The following is a 14,379-nucleotide window of genomic DNA, read 5'->3' on the forward strand; positions in this document are numbered from 1 at the left end:
TAAATAAAATCTTTTTTAAAAGTGTCCTGTAAAAAATAAGAACTGGAAATCTGAACACTGAATGGATAACAGGGGGAAAAGGATAATCTTTTCAATTAACCAATGTTAAATTGGATAGCCAAGTGGGGGGAAAAATGAACCTTGACCTCTTCCCTCACACTATACACAAAATCCACTTTCAGGTGGATTATAGATCTAAACATGAAAGCCAAAACTATAAAGCTTTTAGAAAATAATATACAAGAACATCTTCATGACCTTGAAGTAGAATAGGAAACAAAGTTAGCCAGGAGAGATCTTAACGGAACTACATTAAAATTACAGACCTCCATGAAATTTGAAACAATAAGCCACAGAATGGGACAGTGTACATGCTATACATACCACTGACAAACAACTAGTATGCTGAACATATAAACAACTGAAATCATTAAGAAAAAAAAGACAACAGAAAAATGGGGAAAAGACTGGGGGAGGCACATCATAAGACACTCAAACCTTATTTAAACTTAGGTATGAGCAAATTAATACCAAACAAATATTACACCAGTAACTTGGCAAAAATTAGACTGACAGAATCAAATGGAGGGGAAAGTCTGAAATACTAGAAACACATATTCTGCTATTAAAATTCTGATACTTTAATAGATCATTCCAAACTGTTTTTCCAGCAATTGCATCCTCTTTCATGGCAGTATAAATTGGTACAATCACTTTTGAAACAGTTTGCCCTTATTCTAAAGCTGAAGATATGCATACCCTAAAACCCATCCATTCCACTCGCAGGTATACACACTAGTCTCCAGGACCTAGAGAAATTCATGGACATGAACAATGTTCTTAGCAGGTGTTAATAATAGTGTCAAACTGTAAATAACGCAAACATCCATTAGCAGTAGAGAGAATAGATAATTTTAGTGGTATGTTCATAAATGGCATCCTATACAGTAATTAAAATCAATGAATTCGATACATGCAAGTTATTCATGCTAATGAAAATAAAAAAGCAACACATAAAAATTACATACAGCATAATTTCATTTATATGAAGTTCTAAAATAGGCAAAAGTAAACTATGTCATTTAAAGATGCATAAATAGGGGCACCTGGGTGGCTGAGTAGGTTAAGCATCTGCCTTCAGCTCAGGTCGTGGTCCCGAGTCCTGGGATCAAGCCCCACATCGGACTCCCTGCTCAGCGGGGAGTCTGCTTCTCCCTCTGCCCCTACCCTGTGTTCGCTCTCACGCTCTCTCTCTCTCAAATAAATAAATAAAATCTTTTTTAAAAAATAAAATAAAGATGCATAAATAGCTGAGAAAACTAAAGAAAACCAAGGAGAGGATTATTATAAAAATAAATTTTATGATTACTTCTGGGGGAAAGGAATGGGTTCTGAGTGGGAAGGGGTACAAGGGAAGGCTTGTGAGGGTCCAGAAATGATCTTTCTTCAACTGAGTTTGGTTAAACAGATTAACTTTACAACTGCTTGTTAAACCATACACATTGTACGTATTTATATTTATCTCAACAATCATACCCACTTCACACACCACACTATGCATACACACAATGCAGCACACGTTGACTTTCCATCAAAATTTTAGCTGTTACCTTTGGGTTATAATTCCATTCCCCCCATTTTTACATTTTGCAAATTTTCGTTGCTAAGCAAACATTACTTTTAATAATGGGAGTAAACACCTTCTCCCAACAGTATAATGAACACTGCAGAAAAATTATGGCAGCTTATGTTTATTGAATGCCTTTTGTGCAACACTTTATACTACACTCCTTATACACATTAACTCATTTAAGATTAAAAACAACTCTAAAATGTAGTTATTATCAGTCTCTTTACAGAGGCGGTTGCCAATGCTCACGTAATTACAACTGTGAGAGCTAATCTGTCCAAGTCTGAATGGAACTTCCCCCCCATTCTACACAAATTCCAATAGCTGAGAAAGTTTGTTTACTATCCATCTATTCACCTTCCCCTTACAATATTCTGTAGCATTTTCTTCATCTGATATTTAATTCATTTATTCAACAAATATTTATTTAGGGCCTACTGTATTCCAGGTACTGTTCCACATACAAAATATACAAAGGGGCAGGAAGGAGGGGGGAGATATACAAAGGGGAAAAGAAATGACGAAGTCTAAGCTTACATTTTGGTCAGGGAGACAGACTGTAATTTCAGATAGTAATCAATTCTATGAAGAAAACAAAACAGTGGGACAGTGACTGGGGATAGTAGAAACATTTGGGCTGAGATCTGAATGCTAAGTAAGTCATGCAAACTACTGGAAGGGATTCCAGGTGATGGGAGCTGAAAACATAAAAGGCCTGAAATGGGAATGAGTTTTGGCATGCTTAATGAATAGAAGTAGAGGTAGAAGGCTACTCTGCCTATAGTATGATGAACAAAGAGAACAGATGGTGTATCTTGCAGTCCAAGAAAACAATTTAGATTCCATTTTTTTTTTTAAGATTTTTTAATTTTATTTTTTTGACAGGACATAGCGAGAGCAGGAACACAAGCAGGGGGAGTGGGAGAGGGAGAAGCAGGCTTCCCGCAGAGCAGGGAGCCCGATGTGGGACTCGATCCCAGGACCCTGGGATCATGATCTGAGCCGAAGGCAGACGCTTAACGACTGAGCCACCCAGGCGCCCAGATTCCATTTTTGATGCAGTGGAAAGTCACTGGAGGTTTTTAAGCAAGGGAGTGTCAGAGTACAATTTATCTTTAAAAAAAAACAAGTTAGGACCTATGTCAAGAAAAGACTTTGAGGGAGAGAGGGTTGGGAAATGGCAAGAGTGGAAGTGGGAAGACATTAGTTTTTAGTAAGAAATTCGGGGAGGAGATGAAGGAGCTTGAACTAGAGTGGCAGCAATCAAAATGGACAGAAGTCTTCAGCTCCCAGATATATTCTGAGGACAGGCCGGATCAATTGTCTATTTCTTCATTAAACAACTATTCATTGCACCTGTAATACATTAGGCACTCTTCTAGGTGCTGGGGACACAGAACTGAACAGGACATATAGGATCCCTGACCTCAAGGAGCTTACATATTACATACTGCAATGAGGGAAATGGATATTTAATAGGTAAATAAAAATATAATGTCAGGTAGTGTTATGATGAAAAATAAAGAATGATAGAAGTGGGGTAACATTTTAGATAAGCCAAGGAGATTTGCATAATGGGTGACACTTAAGCAAGGACTTAAAGTGAAGCACAAGCCACATGAATGTTTGGGAGTAAAGCACTCCAGGGAGAGGGAACATCAAAGGAAAAGATCTTGAGATAAGAATGTGTCTGCTCAAGTAAACATGAGCAGAACAGCAAAGCAAATGCAGCTAGGGCAGCGTAAGTAGGAAGAGTGGCAGAGGAGGCCCAGGCGTTGGTAAGACGGCAGATCCCATTAAGCCAGAAGGTGAGAGAGAAAATTTTGAATTTTGTTTGAAGTGTGATGAAAAGCCATGAGAGTTGAGTACAGGGGAAGGATAACTGATTCATTCACATTTTATAAAGATCATTCTGATTGTCTTTTTGAACTGTTGTAGGGTAAGTAATAATGAAAAGAGAGGTAACAGTGCCTTCAACTAGAGTGCTTCTAGTAGAGGTGTGAAGTAGGATAGATTGTGGATAAATTTGCTAAAGGGAACAGAATTTGCTGAATTAAATGTACAATATGAAAACCAGGTCAAGGAGGATTCCTGGGGTTTTGGCTTAAGGAACTGGAGAGCTGAATATAGCATTTACTGGGATTGGGAGAAATTAGGGAAGAACAGGTTGGAAGACAGGGACCAAAAGCTGGTTTTGGTCACGTGTTCACTATTAGTCAAGTGGAAATGTCAGCTTGGCTGTGTCTGTAAAGGTCTAAAGCTCACAAGAGAGGTCAAAGCCTGAGATAACTTTGTTTTTGAGAGTTACTAATCACAATTCTCAAGAACAAAATGTTTCATATTTGAGAATTTACTGGCTCAATTCTTAGGAGTCACCTATTGCTTCAAATTTATTTCTCCTATGGATATACTGCAGTGAACACAATTTACCAGTATATACTAATAAGTGATAAACTCTAACCATAAAATTTCACATATTCTTAGCTTCAGACTAAAATGATTAATTTTATAAATTACCAAGAAAAAGGAATACAGGTCCCAACCTAATACATTCAAATATTAATATAAATTTTATCAGAAGAACAAAGTCTTAGTAAATCTAATAGTAAAAGAATTAGGATCAGATCTATTTCTATCACAGCTTCCTTACTTCTTCTCCCTCCTCTTTTATTCCCTACTACCTAGAAGCTTGGTCACCAAGAAGTCCACAGAGTTAGCTATTCATTTTCAAAATAGAATTTATTTCTGTAATAAAGAATTAAAATATGGCTGTGAAAGTAGAAAATAATATAGAAAAATATTTAAAATGTGCAATAGTAATTTTAGAGTAAAGGTAGTTAAGGACTAGAGTCCACGCTCAACTTCTACTTGAAAGACAACCAGTATTTTATATATTATTAACTACAATGGAGAAAACATACCTACTTGCAATTTTAAGTAACAGTTATAATTCAAAAACAGATTTATATACTTGGTAAGGCCCTTGTGAAAATATAAGTACAAATCTTGGGGATATATTTTTTGAAGTTGGCTTCACTTTATAGACTGATAAATCTACTGTCCAAAAGTCACAGGATTGCTTTATTACTAATCCATCCATGTAATTAAATCAACATAGGAAACACCTACTTTTTGGATGAAACCAAATGTTTTGTTAACAATGCTATAAGAATATCATCTTTCATTACATTGGTATAAAAGGTGGTAAGCTCATGTATCCCCAAAGCTTGGTTTCCAGCACATGGGTCTTTAGACACTAAACACAGGATGAAGAAATATCTAATGAATTCTATCCATCCGTTCCCCAAAGCTTTACTTACAATGAAGACACAGGTATTGTTTGTATGAAGAACATACAAAAAGAATTGGAAAATGTTTGGCTAGAGGGAAGACAACCCTTCAGAGACTATTGTTTGCAGTTTGCAGAATAGGATAATCTTCTCTAGGAAGAATAATGTCAACATAGCAGCACTATATTCACCAGGAATCCAGTGGATCTCTCATGTGGCAGGAAGCCAAACCTTCTGGCTGCTCACAACATCGCTCAGCTTCCCTTTAATCTTCAGGAAGTGTCTCTTGAATTCTAATCCATCACCCTATATTAGGAATAATATCAAAAAATGATATCAAAAAAGAGACTGCCATAAAATCAAACTCTCTTTAGTGGTAAGTAGAGACAAACATCCTTAGCTATGTCCACCTACAATTCTCTTCAGGTCCTCTTCTGAGGACCAAATGTCTTAGAAGAAATGGCTACATAAGTAATTCCAACTTGCTTTTGGGCCCATCACAGTTCCCACCACACTGGGCTCAGAGAGCAGAAACAATGGCATCTTGTCTATTTCAAGCATTGGTATCTATGGACCTAAGTCACTGTTTTCCATAGGCACTGGGGGTTTGTAAACTAAAATTAAGCTACACGGCTACACTGAAATCTTGCCAAAATACTGTGGCAACAAAGCCAGTGATTTAGTTATGAGAAGAATTTCATTACACTAGGATCTTAATAATTTAATCCCATACTAAGCATCTAGACAATGGTAATGGAGCAAATTTCCAATTTTAGAATGTGACTTATTTCCCCAACCTCCTTTAGAGCCATATACAATCTCTCAGCAAACAGATAAAATGCTACTTTGGTCTTATATACCAAGGCCAAACTATAACCTCAGAATCAGTAATTTCTAAAGAAATAACCAGAAATGTGAACAAGACTCTACGTATATAAATATTAACCATAGACTTACTTATGACAGATAAATGTTCATTAATTATATTATACACTTGGACAAACATAATTGTTATTAAAAAGATATATATGGATTAAATAAGTTTAGAATGCTTTAAAATATTCAGGGTAATTACTGTTGGACAGTATAATTTCGGATTATTTTTATTTTATTTTTACTTATTTACATTTTCTACAAAAAAACTTCTATAATAAGGAAAATGTCATTTGAAAAAACTACGTTTTAGAAGGATGACAAAAAACAAATGTTCAGAACATTGAATGAAATCAATGTTACCACATATTTACAAATGCCATGTATATACAAATATAATGCCATTGAAAAAAAATCTCTACATATAAGAGCATTTCCATATAGCACATACTAAAGTAGTAAGACTACCATAATGAAATACAGTATAAAATAGGTCTCTGTTCTCTCTGGATGATTAGATTAAACTTGATTCGTATTTTCTCCTTTATATGTTTTCATATTTTTTAGGTTTCTACAATGAACACGTAATACTTCTTTAATAACAGCAAAACAAAGTTTAAAACAAACAAAAACATGTTGTTGTATGTACCTTAGAAAGCCGGAAGTCAACCAAGATCTTCTCATCCATTTCTACCAAATTTACTTTGAAAATCAGTTTATTGTTTCTCCTATCTGTTGTTGATACAGTAACCTAAGGCAATATAAATAAGTTTAGCCCAAATTACAAAAACATTTGTAATACTTCTCATTTCAAGGAATGACTAAAAAATACACTGGTATACCACTATTGTGCAAAACTGGAACCTCATGTTCTGGGAAAGTACAAGATGCTTAACACATACACTGCTGGTGGGAATGTACAATGGTGTAGCTGCTTTGGAAAACCACTTGGCAGCTCCTCAAAAAGTTAAACAGAGTTACTATATGCCTTAGCAATTCCATTAGCAGGTATATACCTAAGAAATTGAAAACATATTGTTATGGGTTGAATTGTATTCCCTCAAAATTCATATGTTGAAGCCCTAACCCCTCAGAATGTGACTGTATTTGAAGACTGGGTCTTTAAAGAGGTAACTGAATTAAAATGAAACCACTAAGTGGGTCCTGATCCAATATGACTGGTATCTTTGTAAGAAAAAAAAAATTAGGATACAGAGAGAGACAGGTAACAGGTACCCATGTGCACGGAGCAAAGGCCAGATGACGAGGCAGCAAGAGGACAGCCATCTGAAAGCCAAGAAAAGAGGCTTCAGAAGAAACCGAACCTGCCAGCACCTTGATCTTGGACTTCTGTCTCTAGAATTGTGAAAAAATAAATTTCTGCTGTTCAAGCACCCAGTCTGTGGTATTTTGTTATGACAGCCCTGGCAAAGTTCGTACAAAAACTTGTACAAAAAATGTTCGTAGCAGCATTACTCATAATAGCCAAAAAGTAGAAACATCCCAAATGTCCATCAACAGGTATGGATAAATAAAATGTGGTCTTCTATCCACATAATGGAAGATTATTTTCCCATAAAAAGGAATGAAATACTGATAAATGTAAACAATGTGGATTAACCCTGAAAACATTATGCTAAGCTAGAGCAGACACAGAAGGCCATTTATATGATATTATATAATTCCATTTATATGAAATACCCAGAATAGGCAGTCCATAGAGACAGAAAGTAAATCAGTGGCTGCCACGAAATGAAGGGAGGAAAGAATGAGGAGCGACTGTTAATTGGTATAGTTTATTTTTGAGGCAATGGGATGTTCTAGAATTAAATGATGATGGTAGCACAATCTTGTGAATATACCAAAACCACTAAATTATACACTTTAAAATGGTTAAAGTGATGATTTTTAGGTTACATGAATTTCACCTCAGTAAACCTACCTGATTAAAAAAATAAATAAATTACCTACACAAGTGAGAGGAAAATGAGGCTGGCCTCAGATTTCTGCATAGTAACAATTTCCCCCAACTTTTAATTTTGAAAGCTTACAAATCTACAAAAAAAACCCTGAAAGAATCTACAATAATAACTATATACCCTTCACTGGTCTTATCAACCTAGATAAGTACATGTTCACTTGTCTTTTTTTATGTGGTTGTCGTTTTTTTTTTTTTAGTTTTTCAACCAAGCTATAGAAGACAAACACTTCAACACGTTTCTCCTATGAACAAAGACATTCTCCTACAAACCACAATATTATAACACTCAAGAAATTTGGCACTGATACAGAAACATTATCTAATACAAAACCATATTCAAATTTCCAATTGTCCCAATAACATCCTTTATAAAGGTTTCTTTTCTTTAAATCCATGATTTAGTGAAAGATCACACATTACATTATTTATCAGTCTTCTTTAATAAATAATATTCACCTTTAATTGTTTTTTATGACATTAGATTTTTGAAAAGCCTAAAGACAGATTAGAATTTCAATGTTACAAATATGCTATAATAATATAAACAACAAAAACTGGTAGGTGGGAGCAGGGGAGATGGAAGAAATATGGGATTGTTAATGTATTCATCTTTCATAGAAGGGAATCTTTGTTACTGTTACAATTTAAGTATATATAGTTTTTAAAAACATAATGATTTGCCTCTCTTGATATTTTTAATAACCTTAAAGAAGACTTTCAATATTATTTCTTAAGATAAAGAACATTTTACTTAAGTCTGCTCAATCTCAATTGTTTCTTTTTCTCTTTTTTTAAAGATTTTTTTTTTTTTTGGTCAGAGAGAGCGAGTGAGAGGGAGAGGAAAAGAGAGAGAGAGAATACACAAGCAGGGGGAACAGCAGGCAGAGGGAGAAGCAGGCTCCCTCCTGAGCAAGGAACCCAATGTGGGAAGCAATCCCAGGACCCTGGGATCATGACCTGAGCCAAAGGCAGACGCCTAAGCCACCCAGGCATCTCCCAATTGTTTCTTTTTCAAAAATATACTGATAATGACCGTTTTTTACTTAAATATTTACATTTTTCTTCAGGAAAATCAATGAAACATACCTGATTCATACAGCTCTTTTTCCACTGATAGCCCAATTTCTCACAAGTCTCTTTTAGGCATTGATAAGATTTGTCTGCATCCAATTTGGTAAAAAATCGTGTCATCCTTTTAACCAAGCGCTGCCAAGGGTTCTACATGTCAAAGAGAGGAAACCTGAATAAATCTGGTATTACTAAAAGCAGTCATATCATAGCTATTCGGTCTGAAAATTCTTTTCTGTAACTTAAGATTCTTACACAGGAAAGCATCCTCTAATTCTCTCCTCCTTGTTAAAAAAAAAAAAATCTGTATACACTAAAGTGTTAATACTATATTTCTAGGATTTATACATTTAAAAAAATGGCTTTATGACAAAAACTAGAGGTTTTTCATCACTTACTTGAAAAAACTAAATTCCCTTACCTGTGAGGATCCTGGGGTGCCAAGTAACTGACTATTCAAGAGCATATGATCAGGACATGTGGGTTGGGAAAAACTGATCCCTTGTACCAGTTTATCAATATATGAAGGGCTGGTGTCCCATAAAGAAAGACCTGTCCGTGGTTCTGGCTGGGAACTGGAGTACTTCACATTTTCTTCACTGGGGCATTAAGATATGGGAAAAAAATATATCTTCAGATAAAATCAATCAGGCCCGTCTTATATGACATTACCATTCTCACATTGATAAAAATCACATTCACGATTAAGAAAAAATATATACATGCATTCTTTCTTATGGGAACATTACATTCAACAACTATTTGATCTTTATTGATTAATCTTACCTAGAGGCACTGTTCACTGGAGAGAAGTCCAAATTGGATTGAATGTGCTTAGAAAATCCACTAGGAGACTCTGATACACCACCTGAAGTGACTCGGGGCCTCTTTGCCCCTAAAAAAGAAAACATAAATACAAATATTTTAAAACCACATCTAAATCCATTTATCCAAAACAAAATAGTTATATGACAAATAGTGGCTCCTTGTACATGATTACATACGAAATGTGGTCATTATAAACTTAGGAGGACTCACTTGTCAAATTACATATTTCACAAATCCTCACTTGTAAGTATGTTCCAAGTGTGGGGTTTCACATAAAGGTCATAATTTTAATGGTACCATTTATAGTAATAGACAGTGGCCTATGAAGACAAAAAGACCTAGCTAAAAAATCAAAACTTTTTAAAATAAAAAATAATTTATGATAATGGCAATAAACATTATGAATCTACTCTATCCAACATTCTTTGCTCCCCTGAAAAAGGTACCAAGAATAATTATTATATAGAAAATGATGCCACTATAAATTCATGGTTACTATCCTTAGCTGGATCCTCAACACTGACAGTCTTGTGTTTCTCTAGTCAGTTTCCTCTCTCTTTCTCCAAATGATTACTTCAAAACTTCTATACTGTTGTGAAATTCCCATAACTACCCATTCTTCCTTCCCTTCCATGCTCCTATCCAATGCCCATCCCTCTACTTGTATGTGAGCCCCATACCCTCCTTTCTCTTCAGCGGTCTTGATGCTCCTTCTCTCTTAGACCTTCAGCCTTTTCCTCTCAACTGCAACGGTCTCGAAACCATTTAAACACACTTTTATTTAGCCAAACATTTTATTTATTAATTCATTTATCCAAATATTTAGTAAAGCTACTATGCATCAGGCAGTAAGATGAAAGAACATCATGCTGGTATGCTGATGAGAAAGTAGGAGAGAGAGAAAAATTAATGATGCAGGAGGAAGACAGAAGAATTGCCAGACAATGTCCCTGAGTAAGCAAAGGAGAACTGGGCATCGTGCACAAGACAAAGTTGGCTTATATCTGGAGCAGACAATTTATTCCTAGCAACTGAGGAGAAAGCAGAGTATATGAACACAGAGGCAACTGGTTAGGTGAGTAGAGATGGTGATGGGAGCTTGTGGAAGTTTCCTTATGATTGTTTCTATTTCTCAGTGAAATAAGAAGTACTGTCACCAACTTAGAGTGAGGATGAAGGAGGTATTAGAAGTTGAAGAAAAAAGAAAAGGCATACAAATGTGATTTAGGAGAGTGAGGTTGTGAAAGAAGTAAAGAAATGCATTATAATTGCCTGGCAGAATTAAGGGCTCACTTGAGATTAGTGAGTCTGAATTTAAAGTGAACACTGTTATATATTTTGGTCCAAATGTGATCAGCTATGCAGGTGTTAAGTGTAGAGTAGGCAGAAGACTGGATTAAACTTGGGTTAGGTTTTGACCAGTAAGCCTGAGGAAGAGAGAAGAGGGCTGGAAAGCTGAAGCTGAATGTAAAGAAGTCATTATAATGACTGACCTTGGGATTTAAAGTAGTGAGGATGGAAATGAGGACCTAGGGAGGGAGCAGATAAGAGATAGTGAAAAGGAAGTAGAATTAGTGGATTACATATCCAAGTAGGGTCAAAGGATTGCTGGAGTCAGGGTACTAGAGAAGGAAACCAGAAAAAAATATACCAGTAATCAAAGAAGGATGCTTGAAGAGAAAATCACTAGAGGAGAGAAGGTCAAGGAAATATGAGATCAGGATATTGGAAGGATCATCCAAATGAATATTTAAATCACCAAGAACCATGATGTACAAAATGTATATCAAGAGTCATGTTGGAGAGAGTGACAATGTGGCAGGAATTCTAATTGGGGGTTCAGAAGCTGATTGTAACAAGGATGGAACTGTGGGTGGTAATCTGATAATATGAGATTCAAAATGAAGCGGGGGAGAAATGTGGGAAAAAGGGAAAAAGTGGCAATGAAGACAAAAAGGATGTCTGCCCCACCCCATGTTTCAAGGGTAGGAGCATGTGGGAAAGAAAACATCTACCACTGGAGAGGAAGCCTGTGTTCTCAGGAGAGAGTTGGATTCCTATTAGAACAGAGTGAAAGGTAAAAGACACATTCAGAGAAGAGTTAAAAACTCCTCATTCATCTCTCACCATTGTCGTCTCTCCTCCCATTCACAGCCAGACTGCTTGAATGAGCTGTCTACACTCGCTTCACTATCTTTTAGACTATAATCACTGCACTCGACAATTTACTCCCAGCTCTCCACCAAACCTGTTCCTGCCACAATCGTGAATAACTATTGGGAAATTTTAGGGTTCATGTTATTAATTCACTTAATAGTATTAGCTAGTATCATGCGTTTTCTTCTCTTAGCTTCAATTCCTCCATATTCTCCTGTTATTCCTCCCATCTCTGGCTATTTTTCTCTGTTTCCCTGGTCTCTACCTATCTCTTAAATGTTAGAGATTTAAGTTTCCTTAAAGTTTCATACACTCAATTTCATCTACCAGTTTAAATTACGGTCTATTTGCAGAAAACACCTAAATATCGACATCCCAAGCCAGGTCCTATCTCCTGAGTTACACACATACACACATCTCTTTATTAGACAGTTTTACTTCTCAAATTCGGCATGTCCAAAATCAAATAAAATTTCCCCCCAATTCTGTTTTTCCTGAGTTATATTGCAGTAAATGGCACCACCATTTTCTGAGTTGGTCAACCCAGAAAGGAGTCATCCTGGACTCCTCATCCTCCTTCATTTCCTACATATAAACAATCACCAGTCCTATCAACTCTAGTTGGTAAATTTCTTTGGAATCTACTTCTTCCTTCCAATCCCACTGCCACTAACCTCATCCAAGGGTACCATCTTCTCACATTCAGGATCAAAAATGTCAAAAACAATGGGGAAAAAAAAGTAGCTAGAAAGATCTTTTAAAACCAAACATATGATCATGTATTTCCTGGCTTAAAATCTCTCAAAGGCTTCTTCAGTGGCCTCAAGTTAAAGCCCAAAATCCTTAATGTGGTTTACAAGGTCCCCCTCCACAATTTGGTCACTGTCTACCTTTCCACCTTCATCTCAAACCTCTCTCCCTCTCCCCCTTCTTTATTCACTCATTTATTCAATAAACATTTACTGAGAGCCTACAATGTACAACACACCGTGCTAACCTCTGGTGACAACCGTGATGAATAAGCCAGACACTGTCCATGCCATACTGGCCTTCTTTCAAGTTCCTCAAATGTACCACCTTCCAAATTCCAAGACTCTCCAGATGCTGCTTCTTCTGTTCAGAATCTGCCACTCACCTTGCTAGTACTCATCTAGCTAGCTCCCCTTTAATCTTCAGATCTTAGATTTAATGTGATTTCCTCAGGAAGACAAGTTTTCTCTGTCACTTAAGACTTGGTCAAACACTTAGCTATAGTACTCTGACTTTCCACTTTATTAATAAACTTCAAAATTAATTTTTGTATTTGTTTTCCCTACTAGACATTATAACCAACCTACATGAGGACTGAGACCACAGGTATCTTGTGTTGTTGACTTATAATACTGACTGCAAGTGTCTTTTCTTTCACAGAAAAAAATACTTGTATTTTTCATAATATTACCTTTCTTGAGAGGTTTGTTGTACCATCTATCTTTTTTGATGTCTGGGATGGTAATCCTTACTGATGGATTCTCAACTAGGATTTTATGCAGCAAAGCTGAAAATAAAATATTAATACAACATTTACAAGAGTCATGCAGATTAGAAACTTGTGCTGTGGAACATATTCTCTATTAGTCTCCTTATATCCAATATTTCTGGGCAAGAGAAAGAATAAAGCTACTACATTATTGCTTTAATTTCATGTAGTTGCTCTTTGCTACTGTCTATATCTTAGAAGATCATTCTCAGATCTAATTCTCATCTGTCTACAAATAAGTAGAACAAGAGCCTGGTGGAAATGTTTCTCCCCATGTGACAACATAAACAAAAAGATACAAAAACCCTCATCCATTTTCAATACCAAACTTCATTGTTCCAATATGTCATGTTACATCCTCATTCACACAGTTTTATAAGGAAAATTGACTTTCCAGTAACTTTTTAAGAGACAATAATGTAAGCAACTATCATCCTAAAGTATCTTAATTATCCTGATAAAAAATTCATACATCTCCGAAAGCCAAAATTATTTTCTAATGGACCAAAGATTTAAATGAAAAACTGAAGCTATAAAAACACGAAAACACAGGGAATTCTTTTCTAAAGTTAGGGGTAGGGAAGACCTTTCCAAACGTAACAATATAGTCAGAAAACCACAAAGAACAAAATAATAGATTTGAATAAAAATATAAAACTTCTGCATGTGAAAATAACATAAACAAAATAAAAATGCATGGCAAATTGTGAAAAATATTTGTAACAAATGCAAAGATCTAATGACATTAATGTTAAAAAAAAAAAAAACTCATACAAAGTAGTAAGAAAACCTCACTGCCACAAGTGTGCAAAACAGATCATCCACAAAAATAGATAAAAAGCTAGCAATGGATGTACAACCTCATTGGTATTAAATTAAAAATAAAAATAAGAAAACAGTGAATACAGGGGTGCCTGGGTGGCTCAGTTGGTTAAGCAACCCACTCTTAGTTTCCACTCAGGTTGTGATCTCAGAGTCCTGAGATTGAGCACCATGTTGGGCTCCATGCTCAGTGCGGAGTCTGCAGAAGACA

General features: G+C 35.8%; 1 protein-coding gene across 7 annotated transcripts in view; it reads right to left on the minus strand.

The window, feature by feature from the left end:
* CHEK1 (checkpoint kinase 1) overlaps positions 1-14,379 on the minus strand; it is a 55,521-nt gene that overhangs the window by 10,205 nt on the left and 30,937 nt on the right. For 5 of the 7 annotated variants that reach the window (XM_064577269.1, XM_045894749.3, XM_064577268.1 and 2 more), the window contains 6 exons: positions 13,269-13,364; positions 9,629-9,737; positions 9,264-9,441; positions 8,861-8,992; positions 6,443-6,544; positions 675-5,226 (listed from right to left, as the gene is read on the minus strand). In XM_064577269.1, coding sequence (XP_064433339.1) covers positions 5,131-5,226; positions 6,443-6,544; positions 8,861-8,992; positions 9,264-9,441; positions 9,629-9,737; positions 13,269-13,364 — 713 coding nt within the window. In that variant the 3' untranslated portion in view covers positions 675-5,130. Of the gene's footprint in view, positions 1-674; positions 5,227-6,442; positions 6,545-8,860; positions 8,993-9,263; positions 9,442-9,628; positions 9,738-13,268; positions 13,365-14,379 lie in introns of those variants that run through there. The other 2 variants (XM_064577265.1, XM_064577264.1) reach the window with 1 other exon arrangement.

The sequence above is a fragment of the Mirounga angustirostris genome, unplaced genomic scaffold (assembly GCF_029215605.1).
Source record: "Mirounga angustirostris isolate CCGP_5_RB_7025 unplaced genomic scaffold, mMirAng1.0.hap1 SCAF_13, whole genome shotgun sequence".
In the NCBI taxonomy this organism is placed as follows: Eukaryota; Metazoa; Chordata; class Mammalia; order Carnivora; family Phocidae; genus Mirounga; species Mirounga angustirostris.